Source organism: Crotalus tigris, unplaced genomic scaffold, assembly GCF_016545835.1.
Source record: "Crotalus tigris isolate CLP2741 ecotype Arizona unplaced genomic scaffold, ASM1654583v1 scf7180000017639.5415321, whole genome shotgun sequence".
NCBI classification, from domain to species: Eukaryota; Metazoa; Chordata; class Lepidosauria; order Squamata; family Viperidae; genus Crotalus; species Crotalus tigris.
In genome coordinates this window covers 1234535-1250827 of record NW_024096532.1, presented here as the reverse complement: position 1 = coordinate 1250827, position 16293 = coordinate 1234535, and the positions used below count along the sequence as shown (strand labels likewise).

General features: G+C 39.6%; 1 protein-coding gene across 1 annotated transcript in view; it reads left to right on the top strand.

Annotated features, from left to right (window-relative positions):
- The window catches only part of SHISA7 (shisa family member 7), a 45811-nt gene extending 39391 nt beyond the window's left edge, over positions 1-6420 (top strand). The window contains exons 5-6 of the mRNA XM_039335033.1: positions 1167-1319; positions 2769-6420. Coding sequence (XP_039190967.1) covers positions 1167-1319; positions 2769-3397 — 782 coding nt within the window. The 3' untranslated portion in view covers positions 3398-6420. The remainder of the gene's footprint in view (positions 1-1166; positions 1320-2768) is intronic.
- The last annotated feature ends 9873 nt before the right edge of the window (positions 6421-16293 follow it).

The window sequence follows — 16293 nt, the reverse complement described above, 5'->3', positions numbered from 1 at the left end:
AGTTACATTGAGTTTTGATTCAAAGCTCCCCTTGAAAGGTTTGTGAATCAAAGCTCTCCTTTGGATCAAACTGTCAAATTAGCTCATTGAGCCAAATTAGTTCATTGGGCCAAACTGAGCTGGTGTTTTTGAATGAATTCAAAGCAATGCAGGATTCATGCTATTGCATGTTCACTTTTATTAAAGGGAACAATCAAAGCAGTTTGCTGATTTGAATTGCCCAGTCAACTCACCTCTTTGAATTAAATTGTATCTTGGAATGAAAAGCATTACAACTGGTGCAGAGTGCGGCAGCAATTTTGGAGGCTCCTAGAATGACCCCAATAACACCACTGCTTCATGAGTTGTAATAGTTACCAGTCTCCTTTTGGGTGCAATTCAAGATTTTGGTGATCACCTTTAAAGCCCTTCATGGCATGGGTCCAGGTTACTTGTGGGACTATCTCACCCCACTGGGATTGGCTTGTCCCACTCATGCTGGCAGACAATGCCTGCTGCGAGTTCTGTCAGACCGATTATTCCGGCTGGCGGGGTCCGGGAGGAGGGCCTTCTCTGCTGTTGCTCCTGCCCTCTGGAACATCTTGCCCCCCAGTGTGAGGTTGGCCCCAACCTCCTATCCTTTCATAAGGGCCTAAAGACCTGGCTCTGCCAGTTGGCCTAGGGCCCCAGTGCGGGAACCGCACAGTGGAGGTAGATCCCACCTCCCCCCATTAAACAGATCCCACTTCCCCCCATTCTGTCCCCACCCTCCCCACGTGTCCTTAGGTTTTAATGTTCGGTTTTAATTTATTCATGTTTTAGTGTATAGATACATTTTAATGACTTTAAGCCGCCCAGAGTTACCCTATGGTAAGATGGTGGCCAATAAATTTTATAAATAAATAAATAAATAAAAATAGGCTTTATACATGCTCTCCCCAATTTGAAGTGGGTTGTGGGTGTTTTGCGTAACCCAAAGAGATATCCTTGGAGGACCCACCTGGAGACCATGAGAATGGAACAGAATGTGAAAACTGCCATCTGGGTTCTGCACCAGAGCAGAGTGAACAAATGATTTCCATCCCAGACTCAATGGTGGGTGTGAAAGCAAGTAAAGTAAAATGCAGCAGAAATCAAATCTACATAAACTAACAGACTTTTCTCTAATTTCTCTGCTCCCTTAAAAGACTGGCACATGAATGATACCCCAAGCCATTCCTCAACCAAATACAATACCCTCAGCTGTTCTCGTTCATTTCACAACCTCTCCCATCTGCCTCCATCCTACGAGTCAGCCATCAAGTCAGAACTCAACCGTTACTCCTCACTCAAACGATTGGGTAAGTTGAATTATTTACAAAAAGAACTGAGGTGTTGGGTTTTTTTTTTTTAAAAAAAAGGTGACAAACCATCTTACAAGACTGTTCCTTGGGATTAGTAGCTCTTAATAAGTGATGTAGCATATTTCTTCTCACCTAGGTACTTGTTTCAAAATCTCAGTCTTTGACTTCTATTCCTTAGGTCCCATCTCCTCACAGTTAAAGAATTTTAGCACCCAAGCCTTAAGCTGCCACACTGAGATTCTCCAGAGATATTTGTATATGATTTTGCTGAGCCTTTTATGTAGAAGAGGAGCATAATTTATCATGCCAGGGGGGCATTTGACCAATATACATCTCATAAATTGTCCCATTCAGATATAAGTGAAAGGGTGTGTGTGTGTGTGTAAGGTGGCTGTTGTGTTTCTTTTTTCATAACAAAAGAACTATAAATGAGAAATACACACGCACACACACATGCCCAGTATATTTCTTTGTGATCCATTGTTTTAAGCAATTTTCTCCTCATTCTCCCTGTGGTAATGATGAAAAATGAACTGAGCAAGGAAAATAGTTTTGTGCCTTTGACTTTTCAGCAAGAGCTGCATTTGAGTAGATCTTGGCCTCTTATTTCAGATATCGTGGTCACTGTTTTAACTTTCTACGGTGCCCTGTAAAAACCTACATTTGGGATTTTTCCAAAGAGAGCACTGAACTGCCACCAATTAACTCACAGCTGCCAACCTATACGAGAATGAGTCGATTGGAGGAATAGGATATTTAATAAGTCCTAATCTTTATATATGAATGGAACAATCCAGTGGATAAATATGTACTGCACTTCAATCACATTTAATGTACTAGTATGGTTCCTTTTAGACCTAAGCTGTAGGATGGACGAATACTTTCAATGCATTGGAATACAATCTAAGGCGCCAGAACTGCAAGTCATTCCAGAAAATTTAGATGCAGTTCCCTGACATCTCCAGCAACTGTTATCAAATTGCAATAAATAAGACAGAAAATAGAAATTATGAAATGATTTCATTTTAATTTTGTTTTACTATAAAATGAAATCAAGTCCACATTTGATCTAACCGCTGCTTTTTGCATTGTAGTTTCTGGCACAGCATGTAAAAGCCAAGTGGGATCTTCAGCCCAGAAGACATTGCAGATTCCTGCTCCCTAAAGGGATCTATACCTTTGGGATTGTTCCTTCTGAAAGAAGGCAATCTCACTATAATTGGAGAAGAATAGAAACACTGAAAGAACACAGCCATTGACAAGATGTTGTGTTGTGTTTATGCTCCTTAAAATGGAGGGCATGGCAGTTCTGCACTAAACATTTAGCGCAAAGCCACTTGGGTCCATCCATCTATGACTCTAACGTTCCTTTCTCCTGTTTTTTAATCTCACCTGTCCATCTCCCCATCATCCACTGACATCTCACTTTTTCTCCACGTTTCTCAGCAGCGGAGAAGGACTTGGATGAATTCTATGCCAAGCGGAGGCACCTTGCTGAGTTGACTCGAGGGACGCTGCCCTTACATGCCATGAAAATGAACTATGATAGGGATAGCTATTCTGAGAAGTCACACAATCCGCGGCGGGTCATGTCACAAGAACACATCCTTTCAGACGGTGGAAATGGAGGGGGAAGCTACCGCCCGTCACATTACGACTACACCATTCCAAGAGAGCATGTCATATCTCATGAGCACCTTCTCTCCCGGGAAAACTTGCATTCTCAGGAGCACTTGCTTTCTCCAGAGCGTCTCCATCAACACACGGGTCCCTTCCAGGAAATGCACCTGGGCCATCAGAAGGCTCTTTCTCAGACCAATGTCTGTGCCAGCAGCACCCCCATGCTTGACCACCATCACATGATGATGAAAAACTCTCATCCCGCCTCCAACAATTCTCCCAAGGCAACTGCTCCTTGGGAGACTAGTAGTAGTAGTAGTAGTAACCAGGCAGCCGCCAGGCGCCAAGGCTTTGCTTCCAAGAGGCAAAGCACCATTGATCAAGTTCAGTTCATCCCGGGGCACCACCCAACCCAACACCTTCCTACTGGCAGCAAGAATGAGGTCACGGTGTGAGTTGTCCCTATTCCCCAACTCAGGTTGATTGGACTTTCCAAGGCCATATTTTTCTCCCTTTTTCTGATTCACCCCACCCTTTATTTGGTGCTCATTATCTTTTCTTGGGGTTTTCCCTCTTATTTTAGTCTTGTGGCCTCCATCTTGGTTGATGTCAAGTCCTAGCCTGGTCTTTGCTAATGGCACTATCACAGTCTTCACTGACTTTTGATTGGGTCCATTTGACCTGCCAGGTCCTGACAATCTTTGATGATGATATTGACTGCTGGTATTTAATAATATCAGCATTACAGCTCATGATAAGATGTGAGTATATCAAGGCCTGCTTGGTTTCATAGAAGGCATCAATTATGCAGTATTAGTCAATTTGTGAAGATGTCAAAATTAGTTGGGTTCATACAATTAATGCTGCTACTATCTCTTTCTGTGTCTGTTGACATTGTGGCTAACCAGGTTTGGTAACACTGAATTGATTTTTAGTGACCAGGCCTATGGATCCTTCCAAAGCCATGAAGATAGTTTTGCATAAGATCAGTTACTAGGCCCCATCAACCTTTGATTACAATATTAGTTTTGTCCATCAACATTTGATGACATCATTGCTCTGGGCCTTGTCTCAGATTTTTGAAGACTGAAGACATCACTTGTGGATTTATGAAGTTGGCACCCTTTGCCTCTTATAACTCTAAGCGCTGTGAACATTGCCAATCTTAGTGAATGCTCCATTGACCAAGTGACACCATCGACACCATCAGTGGTGTCAACACTGTGGATTCTGTCAGCTGCAGTTCATATAAGCGCTGTGGGTCTTGTTGGCCTTTGATGCCCTCACCATCAGTCTCTGATGGTATCAACACTGTGGACTTTTGTTGACATCAACACTGTCTGACTTGTCAGTGGTAGAAGTTGTTAATGGAGAAAGAGGTTTGTTAGTGCACTGGTTATGATAGAATACTATAGTGTGTCACATGGACTGATGAAGTCAGTTACAGTATGTGGGTTCTGTACGGTGAAGGGCAAAATCAGTCATGTTGATGTTGGAAGAGGCCATGTCAACATTTCATGATAGTACTGCCAATCTTGATAACTAAGAATGCTATCAAGGTTCCTGTGCCTGTCACATTTTGATGATTTCAGCACAATGGACTCAACCAATAGCTACAGATTTCAAAGTAGCCAGAAATTGGCAACGATGTTGACTTTTGGTGATTTCATCACTGTACACCTCACTCATCATTGACATCACTGACTGTTTTCAGCTCATCCACTTTGCATGAAGCCATCTCTATGGGGCTTCATCCTTTGGGGCTGGTTAACAACTTGGACCTGGTTCATATCGGCACTTTTGTTGAAGATACCTGGTGCCCTTAGTGGTGTACAGACAAAGGTTATTATGATCTTCTGATGATCTAACTATCCCTTTGCTCATACAGTGGTAAAGTGAATAGATGAGACCCCTCCCACCTCTTCCTCTTCCTTCCAGATGCGCTGTAAGAAGGGAATGGTGGCCATCTTATCCTGTTGTCTCCAGTAACAAGTCTGGTCAGTGCTGAAATTGGAGGAGCTTGAGTATCACACAATACACAGCTCTTTGCCACTCTCACTCTATCTTTGTTTTATAATGGGTCCATAACTCTGATGATAAAGATCTAGGGCGCAATCAAGTCCACCCATTCTGCTGTACATATCTTTATATATTGCTTACATTCCATCGATTTTTCTAGTGCTTTTTATTTAGCTTCCCATTATAGGGGATATCCATCCATATTGAATTTGTGAGTGCAGTTTTTAAAAAACTCTGTTATTTCAAATGCAATCATTACAAGTAAACTTCATCCTAAGCCTACCTGCTTTCTCTCCAACTGTGCATCATCTATGATGCTCAGGATGCTTAAAAAATCCTTTCTGCATTACATTTTTTGAATGGTCTGTTCTTTCTTAAGCATACAAAGACATAAAATGTATGGCAAACTTCCATTGGGTCATGGTGTTTCATTAAAAGTAAAAACATGGAAGATAAAAGTGATTTCTAAAAATAACCCCCCACCCCAACCTTAAAATTAGCCCTTTGGAATATATATTTTATTTTGTGAATAATTTTGATAAAAGAACATTTGCTTGGTTGAAATTTTGCTTTCAGCCACTACTACTTTCATTAGTTTAAACATTCATATTCAGGCTTTTCTTAAGCAGATCTAGGGCAGACACTGAGATCTCAATTTTAAATAATAGTTTAATCATCATTGTACTTCTCATATGTATTTCCAGTGTAGGAGAAAGATACACAAGGATTTGTAGGTTGATTACTGTCCAGTGTTGGGAAATACTCTTTTCCATATTGAAAACACCAGCTACTTCAGATGTAACATTAAACCATATTTCAACAATATGAGCCTACATGGCTCTATAATTTTCAATCTCTCTTCAATCCCACATTCCTTTCAGGACAGCTGGTATAATAATCTAGACTTGTTTGCTTCTCTTTTAGATTAACCATAATTTGCCATATTTTCAAAGCAGACTGACAAACTGTGGTTTCTATTGATTTCATTGCAAATAACCCAACTTCAGATCTTAGTTTATTTGCATTTTCACTCACTGGAGTTTAATGCTTACGTGGCATACTAAATTACAGTGGTTGTATTCAGCTTAATTGTTAACTATGTTAATGGCATAGATCACACCTAAATCAAGAGTGGCCAAACTAGATAATTATGTAAAAAACAGAGAAACTATGTAATTCACTTTGCCAAAGGAAGAGAAATATAGAAAGAATGGAACAGATGAGAGAACATTACTTGTCTTTTTCTTATAATGCTACATGTTGGTGTAATGTTATGGTGTATGCAACCATCATTTAAAATCTTTTCATTTCCCCACCTTTGTGAAAGGAATGAGTGTGCAGTACAAACATGGCTTCTTTAAAATCTTGGAAAATATTTTTAAGTGTATAAGTCTGGTATGAGGGAGAATGATTTTTTTATGTATTCCCCTCCCCCCAAAAAACCTCACTACAGATAGTCCTTGACTTACACCCATTAGTTTAGTGACCTTTTGAAATTACAATGGCACTGGGAAAAGAAAGACTTATGACCAGTTTTCACACTTCTGATCTTTGCAGCATCCCATGGACATGTGATCAAATTGGGGCCTTGGCAACTGGCATTTATTTATGACTGCTGCACTGTCCCAGGATCATTGTGATCACCAGTTGTAACCTTCCCAGCAGGCTTCCGACAAGCAAAGTCAATGGAGGAAGCCAGATTTGCTTAACAACCTCATGATTCATTTAACAGCTGCAGTGATTCGCTTAACAACTGTGACAAAAGTTGTAAAATGGGGCAGAACTCACTTAACAACTGCTTTGCTTAGCAACTGAAATTTTGGACTCAGTTGTGGTCATAAGTCAAGGACTACCTGTTCTTTTCTTAGTCTTGATTAAGATTGCCAGACCAAGAGGGGGAGATCATTGCATTAGAGGAAACCAACTTTGATATATTGAATGTATATTTACTCGTGTTCTCCCCTAAACCGTTGACATTGTAGCTTTGGTGGAAAAATAATTTTGCTGAAAAAAAAAAGTGTCCAAAATAAGTCCAAAACCTTGTCAGGATTTGAAGCAAAGGCTATCTAGAAGGCCTGGAAAACATCATTATTTCATAGTCCATTCATTTCTTATACATGTGGATTTTGTTTGTCTGTTCCAAGGTTTTATTTTTATCATTTTATGATCTGCACTAACATATCTTCAATTTTTGATAGTATTTTAATGCTGTTTCTTGTAACTTGTAAAAGGTTACGGAACCTTGTCCATTTTGGAATAATCTACACTGGTGATCCCTATTTTCCCACCCACCAATCTCCTTCCCTGATGGGTTTTGTATATACAGCAGAATCAGCCTATAATATGGGGTGCTTTAATTTATCTTCTCTTCCTCAGAGGAACCAGATTATGAGGTTGCTATCGTCTAAAGCAGAGGCCCTTTATAACTTGTGGACTTAAGCTCCCAGAATTCCTGAGCCAGCATGGCTGGCTCATGAATTCTGGGAGTTGAAGTCCACACATCATAAAAGGGCCATCGTTTCCCACCTCTGGTCTAAAGCCATCTAGGCTCATTCCTGCCTCATATTTTCCTTCCCCATCTTGCGTTCCTCCTTTCCTCTTCCCAAACTCAAATCAAGGGCTAATGACCTCCATTTTCACCCCTTTGGGGGGGGGGAGTGCTGGCGGGTTATTACATTTTTCATTTCTGAATTTCTTAATGCAAAACCTTGAGGGAGCAATAGAGAATCTAATTTGCTAAAAGAAACAGAGAAGTTTTCAAACTTGACTTTGGGGATTCTGAAATAATGCTTTAGACAGATATGCAAAACTCCTTTCATCCTTGGGCCAATTTGCATGACTTTTCAATATTAAGAGGGGAGCAGAATTAAAAGAACTTTAAGTATTTAGCAAAGTGCTATGTTATCATTGGCCAAGGTTCTTCTTTACTCAAGAAAGTTTGAGATGGAGAAATACTCATTAATGTCAATTAAAACTTCCTTGTTTAACTTCAGTCTGTCTTATTGCTTCCTGATAAATGCTGTGAAGGAATCAGGAATGAATAGTTCATTAATTTCATCTTGAATAGCTTATCTTAATAACTCATTATTAATTTCTTTCTGTATTTGTCCAGTGCATATCTGAAGGGGAAAAAAATGCCTTTAATTATGGATTCCTTGTCATTATTTTTGGATTGAACTGCCTGTATTTCTCTTTCTTAAAAAAAAAAAAAAAAAAACCAGATAATGACAGGAAATCAGTATTTAAAACCTCATATAAATATCTGATGAATCCTAGTTTTAAAACCATTGATTCAGATCTTCAGATCTGTCTCTATTCTTATTTAAATCTGTTTATCTATCATGTAACTGAACTGGTGGGGTTGTCATTTAATGTATCATAGAAACTCACCCCTCTGGAATGATTCATGGGCTCACATGTTGTGAACATAGCTTAAACTGTTGTTTAGGATGAAGCTTGCACCTACCAGTATAAAAAAGTAATTAAAATGTTGAAATAGGATTGGAGAGGACCAGGTTCCAATGCCCAGTCAGTCATGTAACTCACTAAATAACCTTGAGCTAGTCTGTTGCTTAGCCTAACCTACCTCTTTAGTTTTTGTGAAGCTAAAATGAAGATGAAGAAAGCTTATTCAAACTTCCTTGGTTTGGGTTAGTTTAATTTGGGCAGGGGCTGAAAGTTGTGATTTCTGTCTTAGTGAGTAAGAACAGTCCACACAGGCTTGGTTTATCATTCATTGCAATCTGGTACTCTCAGGCTTTCTCTTGCAATCTGACAGCAGCTCATAGAAAGCAACCCCAATCTCTGATTGACACAAAGGAATACTTCTATTTTATTTTCAGAGGGATGCATATTTGCATTCTGAACTCTTGCCTGTGCTTTTCTGGTGTAGACTGACCTCTGCCAACCTACCACCTCCTCAGAATATGGACTGCAGACCTGGAATAATGTGAGATAGATGTGTGAGTTGGTTGGGTTGTATGGAACGGTTCAATGTTTACTGAAGATGCTTCCAAAAAATATCTTTGAAGTTTTCTAGTCTTATGTGTCCAAGAACAGAATTGATATATTACTGGCTCAGTCATAGTCTATTGGTAGCTGTACCAGATTTTTTTTTTTCTGGAACAGCTATGGATCTAGAATTTTAGTGGTCCTTTCTCGCATTGATAGGAATTCAAATCATTCCATCTGCTGGCTTCTTTCTCTTCTCCTACAGAGCTTCAGACACCTTAATGCTGTTTTCAGTTTGTTGGGTAGATAGAAAGGAAGATTATCTTCAGGTTAGCTTCAGACCAAGACAGAGCACTAGAAATTAGCACGATAAAATTTTTATGAAGAGTGGCTTTAGTAGTAGTAGTTAGAGGTGTCAGTCAGCTGTATCCGGAGAGCTTAATCCATGGAAATTCCCTTTTGCCTATTGATTTGGGCACATGGAAGCATTTCCCAGTTTTAATTTAAGAAGCCATTTTCTGTGTCTCGCCAATAGATGCTGTAGCTCAACTTTTTCCTCCTTCCAAAAGAAAGAGGATGGAACAGGAGGCATAAGTATAAAACCAAACAGGTTATGTATGAGAGAATAAGATAACAGTTATGTATGAGTGAACTGGATTTCAGCATCCCAAAAGTTCTTAAACAAAACTTTTTGCAATGTTTCCACAGTTCATTAAAAAATCTCTTTCTAAATTTCTCAAGCGTCAACAGGGCATTTGAATGACTGATTCAAATCATATTTTAATATCTTCTTTCTGATAATCCCAAAGGTGCTTTTTCAAGAGGCATCTGGACTTTCTTTATTTTTCCTTGAAGACATTTCACTTCTCATCCAAGAAGTTTTTTCAGTTCTGAAGAAGCTTCTTGGATGAAAAGCAAAATGTCTTCAGGGAAAGCAAAGGAAGTGCCAGTTGCCTCTTGAAAAAGTATTTTTGGAACAACCATGACCTGGATGACTGAGAATCTCCATAGACACTCCTTTCTAAATAGTATCTCTATTTAAATCCATCCTCTGAATTCTAGCACTGTTTGGATACCAATATTCTGTTAAGAGGCCATTTGCAGAATTGCACTTCCCAAAAAATAACATGGAAGAGACAAATAAGGTGGGGGGAGAGTGGAATCTTTTATGTGAGAAAGAATGTGGGATTTAGTTAGAATATGTCTGTTGGACAGAAGTTATTATCAGGAAAAAAAAATGTGTATGTGAAAGGAGGCTGACTTTGTTATGGGAATGTATAGAAAAAAGTTATTTTTTCTCTTTAAGGAACATGTGAGGGAAATTTGTAAAAGAGGACATGTATTTTCTGTTACTGAGAAGAAAGGAATGACTAAATATGATTTCTTTTGATGTTGGTTGTATGAAGCAAGGATTGCTTTGTCCCCAGAACTAACCTCTGTCTCACTCTTCCCATGACTTCTAGTATTATTTCATGATTTTGGGTGAAAGTCGAAAATATATTCTAAAGAACACCCACCGTAATTGGGATTACACACTGAGAAGTCTGTTATCCTTTTGAGACTGCTCCATTAAAGGCATTTTTTCCCTTCAGAGTTCCCCTTACATTTCTTTTAAAGCTGAATTACTGAATTGGTTCCCCTTCTGAGCTTTCTGCAAATGGGTTGGAAATTTTATATTTATAGAGATGTGTTGATTTTTGCATGTATATTGTATAACAAGAATTTTGATCCTTCTTCCTTCTAGAAATGAGTCCATTGTGATCAAATTGGGGTGGCATTTTAATTTCATCCTTCTGCATATGGGTGCTTCCTCCCACTAGAATGGATTTGGACAACTGAGAACCAGTCTGGGGTAATAGCTAAGATGCTGGGATACAAAATGGGAGGCAATGAGTTCTAGTCCTCTCTTAGATAGAAAAGTTTGCTGGGTGGCTTGGTCTTTCTCAGCCTATCTCACCTCACAGGGTTCTGATTTTAGAGAAAACAGAGACGTAAGCATTAGATATGCACATTACCTTGAGTTCAGCAAAGAATAAAGGCAGGATAAAAATCTAATCAACTTTTTTGAAAGTTACATACAGTAGACGAACCTCTAACAGCCCCTCCTGAGTTGCTTTTCTTCTCTTCCAACTATTTTCAGTGGCAGTTTGAGGAAAGTAAAAAATTTCTAAAAAATGCCAGCATGCATCTTTATCAATAGCTATCATTTTGATTACATTTATTATTTTTATTAGGGTTGGGTTTTTTATAGATAAAAAAGAAGAACCATGTAATATATATGTATTGAATGGTACCTGAGAATCATTGGTGTCTCTTTCTTTTGGGCATCATTTAATAAAGGACTAAAATTAGGCATTTGCATGATCATAGCAGTAAACCAGACAGGAGCTCAGGTGAAGTAGATGTGACCATATAGGTTGCTGGGAGGTGTTGGTGAATCCCATAAGCTTATGATTACATAGATGAATGTTACTACTTTTTTTTAGCACTTTCTTCAACTCCCAAATTCTAAAATCAGGAATGGGGTTATTCTCTACTTTATCTTTTGCCTTCCTGAAGGCCATGTCTGTCCAGGAAAGTTGAGATGATAATAAGGGTGAATAAGGAGCATGCTGATATATGCATTGGCTGCTCAAATCAGTATATTCAGTGTGCTAATAATTTCTGTTGTGTTTCTAACAATACTGCATAGCAATTATCTTATGGGAGATAAATAGTGATTGTAGAGAAATGAGCTCACAATGATTTTTTACAACAACAATAAAAGGACATTGTCGCAGATCTGTTAACTTCAAAACCTTTGGCAGATGAGAAGAACCCTTCCAGATGGACAATTCCAAGTACTACTAGGCAAAAATGTTAGGTAGCTCTTCCATCTATTCCTATTAGATGAAAGAGGGTGTGAGCTTGTAGCATGCATAGGCGTATGTGCATAAAGAAGAAAAATTGGAAGAAGCAGTGACAAAAGATGGGGAAACATTTTCCACTAAGGTTCCAGTGGACTACCATGAATGGAGCAGGGCAAAATGAATGTTCAAAGCCTAGCAGTATCTCAGTTCTGCAAAGCTATTCAGCATGAACATATAACATTAGAACAGGTTGTCTTCAGAACAATATGGCATCTTAAAGGTTAGCTGATTGGCTAGGAGGCTGTCCATGTGCTTGGAGCAGATACTCTTTAATCAGTTTGCACAATATTTATTTCAAGTTCTTAACATTTGAATATTTCCCTTTGAATTTTCTGTTTTCTTTTGGCTAATATCTCCTTGTCCTCTGCTATGCACAAACTTTATTTTGCAGCATTTTCACTGGAAAATATTTTTTAGTGATGCATGGGAACCCTACTGCTGTATCCACCTGAGTTAGGCTCCATCCTGCTCCTGGAGAAGCTTTGGATGGTAACCATAGCGACTTGTGGGGACAGAAACAAAATTATGTGTGATCCAGCCTCCTTGGGTCAAATAATGTTTCATGAGTTCTTCTCAGATTTTAAATGGAACATCCCCAAAACACTAAAACCCCAATCTTCTTTGGCTACTTTTCATTGAAAATAGACTGTTGGCATAAGACAACTGCTACCCCTTTTCTTCCTGCCATTGGTTCAGGGGTGCATTAAATTTTTTTTTGATCATGGCAGGGCCACCATTTTGATCTTGTTTATTTCCCCTCATAGACATTCCTAGTTTCGTTTATTCAAAAAGCCCTCGGTTGCCTTTTCCATCCTGGGAGAAAAAAAATGAGATTCCTTCACTGGAAAGTAAAGGGGTGTGTATAGAAAGACAGTTTTGAAAAAGAAAAACGAGGACAACATGAAACAGCTTCTTCCCACAATCACACCCTGTAAGCCTGCTTGGCATTGAACCAAACAAAAGGAGGAAAAATCATAGAACTGCCTACCCCATGCCAATTGCTTAGATTCACACCTAGCTGAGCTCTAGCCATCCTTGTACACTCTCCCCAGCTGAAAATGTGTGGCGCACAACATTCTGGGTCCTGATTTATAGTGCAATTCTATACACATTTCACTCAGAAATAATTCTCACAAGGTTTGATGGACTCTTGGCGGACTGCAAATAGAGGTCCACAACCATAATTGGGGAACACTCAATGCTTTTAAAAGCAAATCTATGTAGAAATGAATACAAAAATTGAATGGAATCAGCTGTTGGAGCTGCAAGGGATACTCCTTAATATCTGGGTCTATTTTCCTGGGGGCCCAAAAAGTTGATGTTGTTTAAGGACTAGATCCAGTTGTTATCGAATTCCTCTTGAATTGGTGTGATTTTGTTTTAAATAAACTAATGTTTCCAGCTACTGGTTGTGGAATTTTTTTCCCCTGGGTGGTCAACACTGCTAATTTGGATTAGTAATTAAAGATTACTTAAATAATGGACTGCTGTTCATAATCCTGTTTGTCTTGCATTAAGAGCTGTATTTCTATATTGTCATAACACATACAGGGTTCTGTTATGAAGGAGAGATTTTTAAGACAGCATTAAAGACCAGGACATAGATGATCAATACATTCATACACATCTGAGAGTGATCTATGTTTGTATCTTGCTTTTACACCTAAAGCATAATTTTAGTCTTTTGATAATGAAAAAGAATAACTGATAATTTGCTTTTTACATAGGCCATGAACAGATGCATGGTGATGGAATCATGGATGGATATACATTATCATTTATAGCGCAACTAGGTAATTTTATATTTTGTCTTAATGAACTGGTTTTAGAGAGGAACCTTTGAGATTATTGTATATTTTCATTGGGAATAAAAACTATTTTTTTCTGAAAAGAATAATAGTTTCAGTAATAATGAGGAGGAATAGATAAGTACAGATCTTTGACTTACAGTCATTCATTTAGCAAACATTCAAAGTTACAATGGCATGAAAAAAGTTACGAGAGAGAGAGAGAGAGAGAGAGGGAAGCAGGGAAGCGCAATTGCCTCTCTCTGTCTCTCTCTGCAAATGGCAGAGGAGGCTGGGAGCCACAGGGGAAGGCTCAAAGAGCCGCATGCGGCTCCGGAGCCGCACGTTGCCGACCTGTGCCCTACACTATACCTTTGCATTTGGTTTTTCTTGCCTAAATGTAGAACCTTGCTTTTTTCACCATTGAATTTCATTTTGTTAGATAGTGCCCAGTGTTCAAGTCTGTCCAGATCCTTCTGTATCTTAAGCCTGTCTTCTGGAGTGTTGGCTATTCCTGCCAGCTTGGTGTCGTCTGCAAATTTGATGTTCCCCATCTATCCCCTCGTCCAAATCGTTGATATAGATATTGAAGAACACTGGGCCCAGAACAGAACAGAGCCCTGGGGCACCCCACTACACACTTGCCTCCATGTAGATGCGGTTCCATTGAGGACCACATGCTGAGTACGGCCGGTCAGCCAGCTACAGATCCATCTGGTGGTGGTGCTTTCTACCCCACATTTTTCTATCTTGTCAAGTAGTAGGTTGTGACCTACTTTATCAAATGCCTTACTGAAGTCCAAGTAAATTATGTCCACAGCATTCCTCTGATCCACTAATTTTGTCACTTGGTCAAAGAATGCAGTAAGATTTGTCTGGCATGATCTATTTTTGACAAACCCATGTTGGCTTTTAGTAATGACTTTGTTTGCCTCTAGGGCAGTGGTTCTCAACCTTTTTAATGCCGTGACCCCCAACCGGTCATAAGTCAAGGACTACCCAACCGGTTGTAAGTCGAGGACTTTACAACCTGCCCGGGAGTGCTGCGCATGCGTGGTGCCGCCCCCTGTGCCGACCGAGGCATAGCTGGCAAGTGGCAGAGACGGCGCAGGCCAACCACTGACTGGGCCACCAGCTGGCCCAGCCCAAGGGGGGTAAGGCACCTGCTGGGCCCCACGTGCGCCAGCAACCCTTCCTGCGCCCGCCGGCCTCCCACCTCCCACCCCTCGTCCTCTTTTACTTACATTTTTAGTAGTTGCTCAGCAGGGAGGGGTGGAAACTTCCAGACAGCTTGCCTTGGCTGCAGACAACTTGCAGCACCGTTTGCAGAATGGGACTTTTGGCAGGCTCAGCAGGGCAGAGACAGCCTGGACAATTCCTATTGGCTTTTGAAAGCCAATAGAATTAGACTCTATTCAAGAGAGTCTATTCTATTGGCTTTCAAAAGCCAATAGAATAAAAGGGAGTAGCACAGCTAAGGAAAAGGGGAAAAAAATGGCAGACTGCGTTGTTTGGTGACCCCCGTGAAATGGTTGTTCGACCCCAAATGGGGTCCCGACCCACAGGTTGAGAACCACTGCTCTAGGGGTTCATTGATTCATTGTTTGATTATCTTTTCCAGGATCTTCCCAGGTATTGAGGTCAGGCTGATAGGTCTGTAATTTCCTGGGTCCATTTTTTTTCCTTTTTTTAGATGGGAATTACATCAGCTCTTTTCCAGTCCTCTGGTAGTTCCCCTGTGCTCCAGGATCTTTGAAAAATATAGTTCAGTGGTTCTGAGATCACATCTGCCATGAACATGACACATTTAACATCCTTTAATAATGGAAATTCTAGTCCCAATTGTGGATATAGAGTAAGTTGAGGACTACCTGAAGACCTATCAATAAGCAAACAGAATGATAAGTACAAATATCTCTTTAAGTATCTCAGAATTCTTATCCAAGGTCATGATGGCTAGCCCAGACCATCTGCAAACTACACAGATCAGTCAGAACTTTGAAAGTTCTTCCAACTGACAAAGCAATTTCCCCAAGACCTTTCTAGAAACAATTCAGCTTTGTCAGGGACCTGAGAAAGCTTTCTTAACTGTTCCATTATTCTGTAGAAATCCAGGATAAGAAACATTCCAAAATTAGCCAGGCAGTTATCTCTCTACATGTAACTTCTTCATCTTCTGTGCAATTACACAGCTTATACTGGGCACTAAAATTAAATATTTTGAAGAACTTGGCAATGGCAATTGGTTAAAAACTCAATTTTCTAATCTTTCTGCAATGTTACTCCAAGTCTTTCTAATTTATAAAGTAAATACTTCAGAGTTCAGATTATATTAGAACAGTTATATTTCTTCCTGACAGAGACTTTAAAATCACAAGACAAAATTCAAAAGCGACATTTTTATTATCCATCTCTCCCATGAACCTAAAGTGTTGGATGGCTGCCAGTTACAGAATTTTCTGACTACATCACATATTGTAATGTAAGGATTTAGGCATAAAAAATGAAAATGTAGATGCCGCATTTATGCTTCAGGCTGTATTTATTGCACAGGTTCAAGGAAGAAGGGTAAAAACTTAGGTTTTTTTCATAGAGGTATTCCACATTAATAGATATTGACAGCCATATAATACACTGGGTAATCATGGCTGATAAGGCACATTTTTCTCTCTACATCAGTCATCG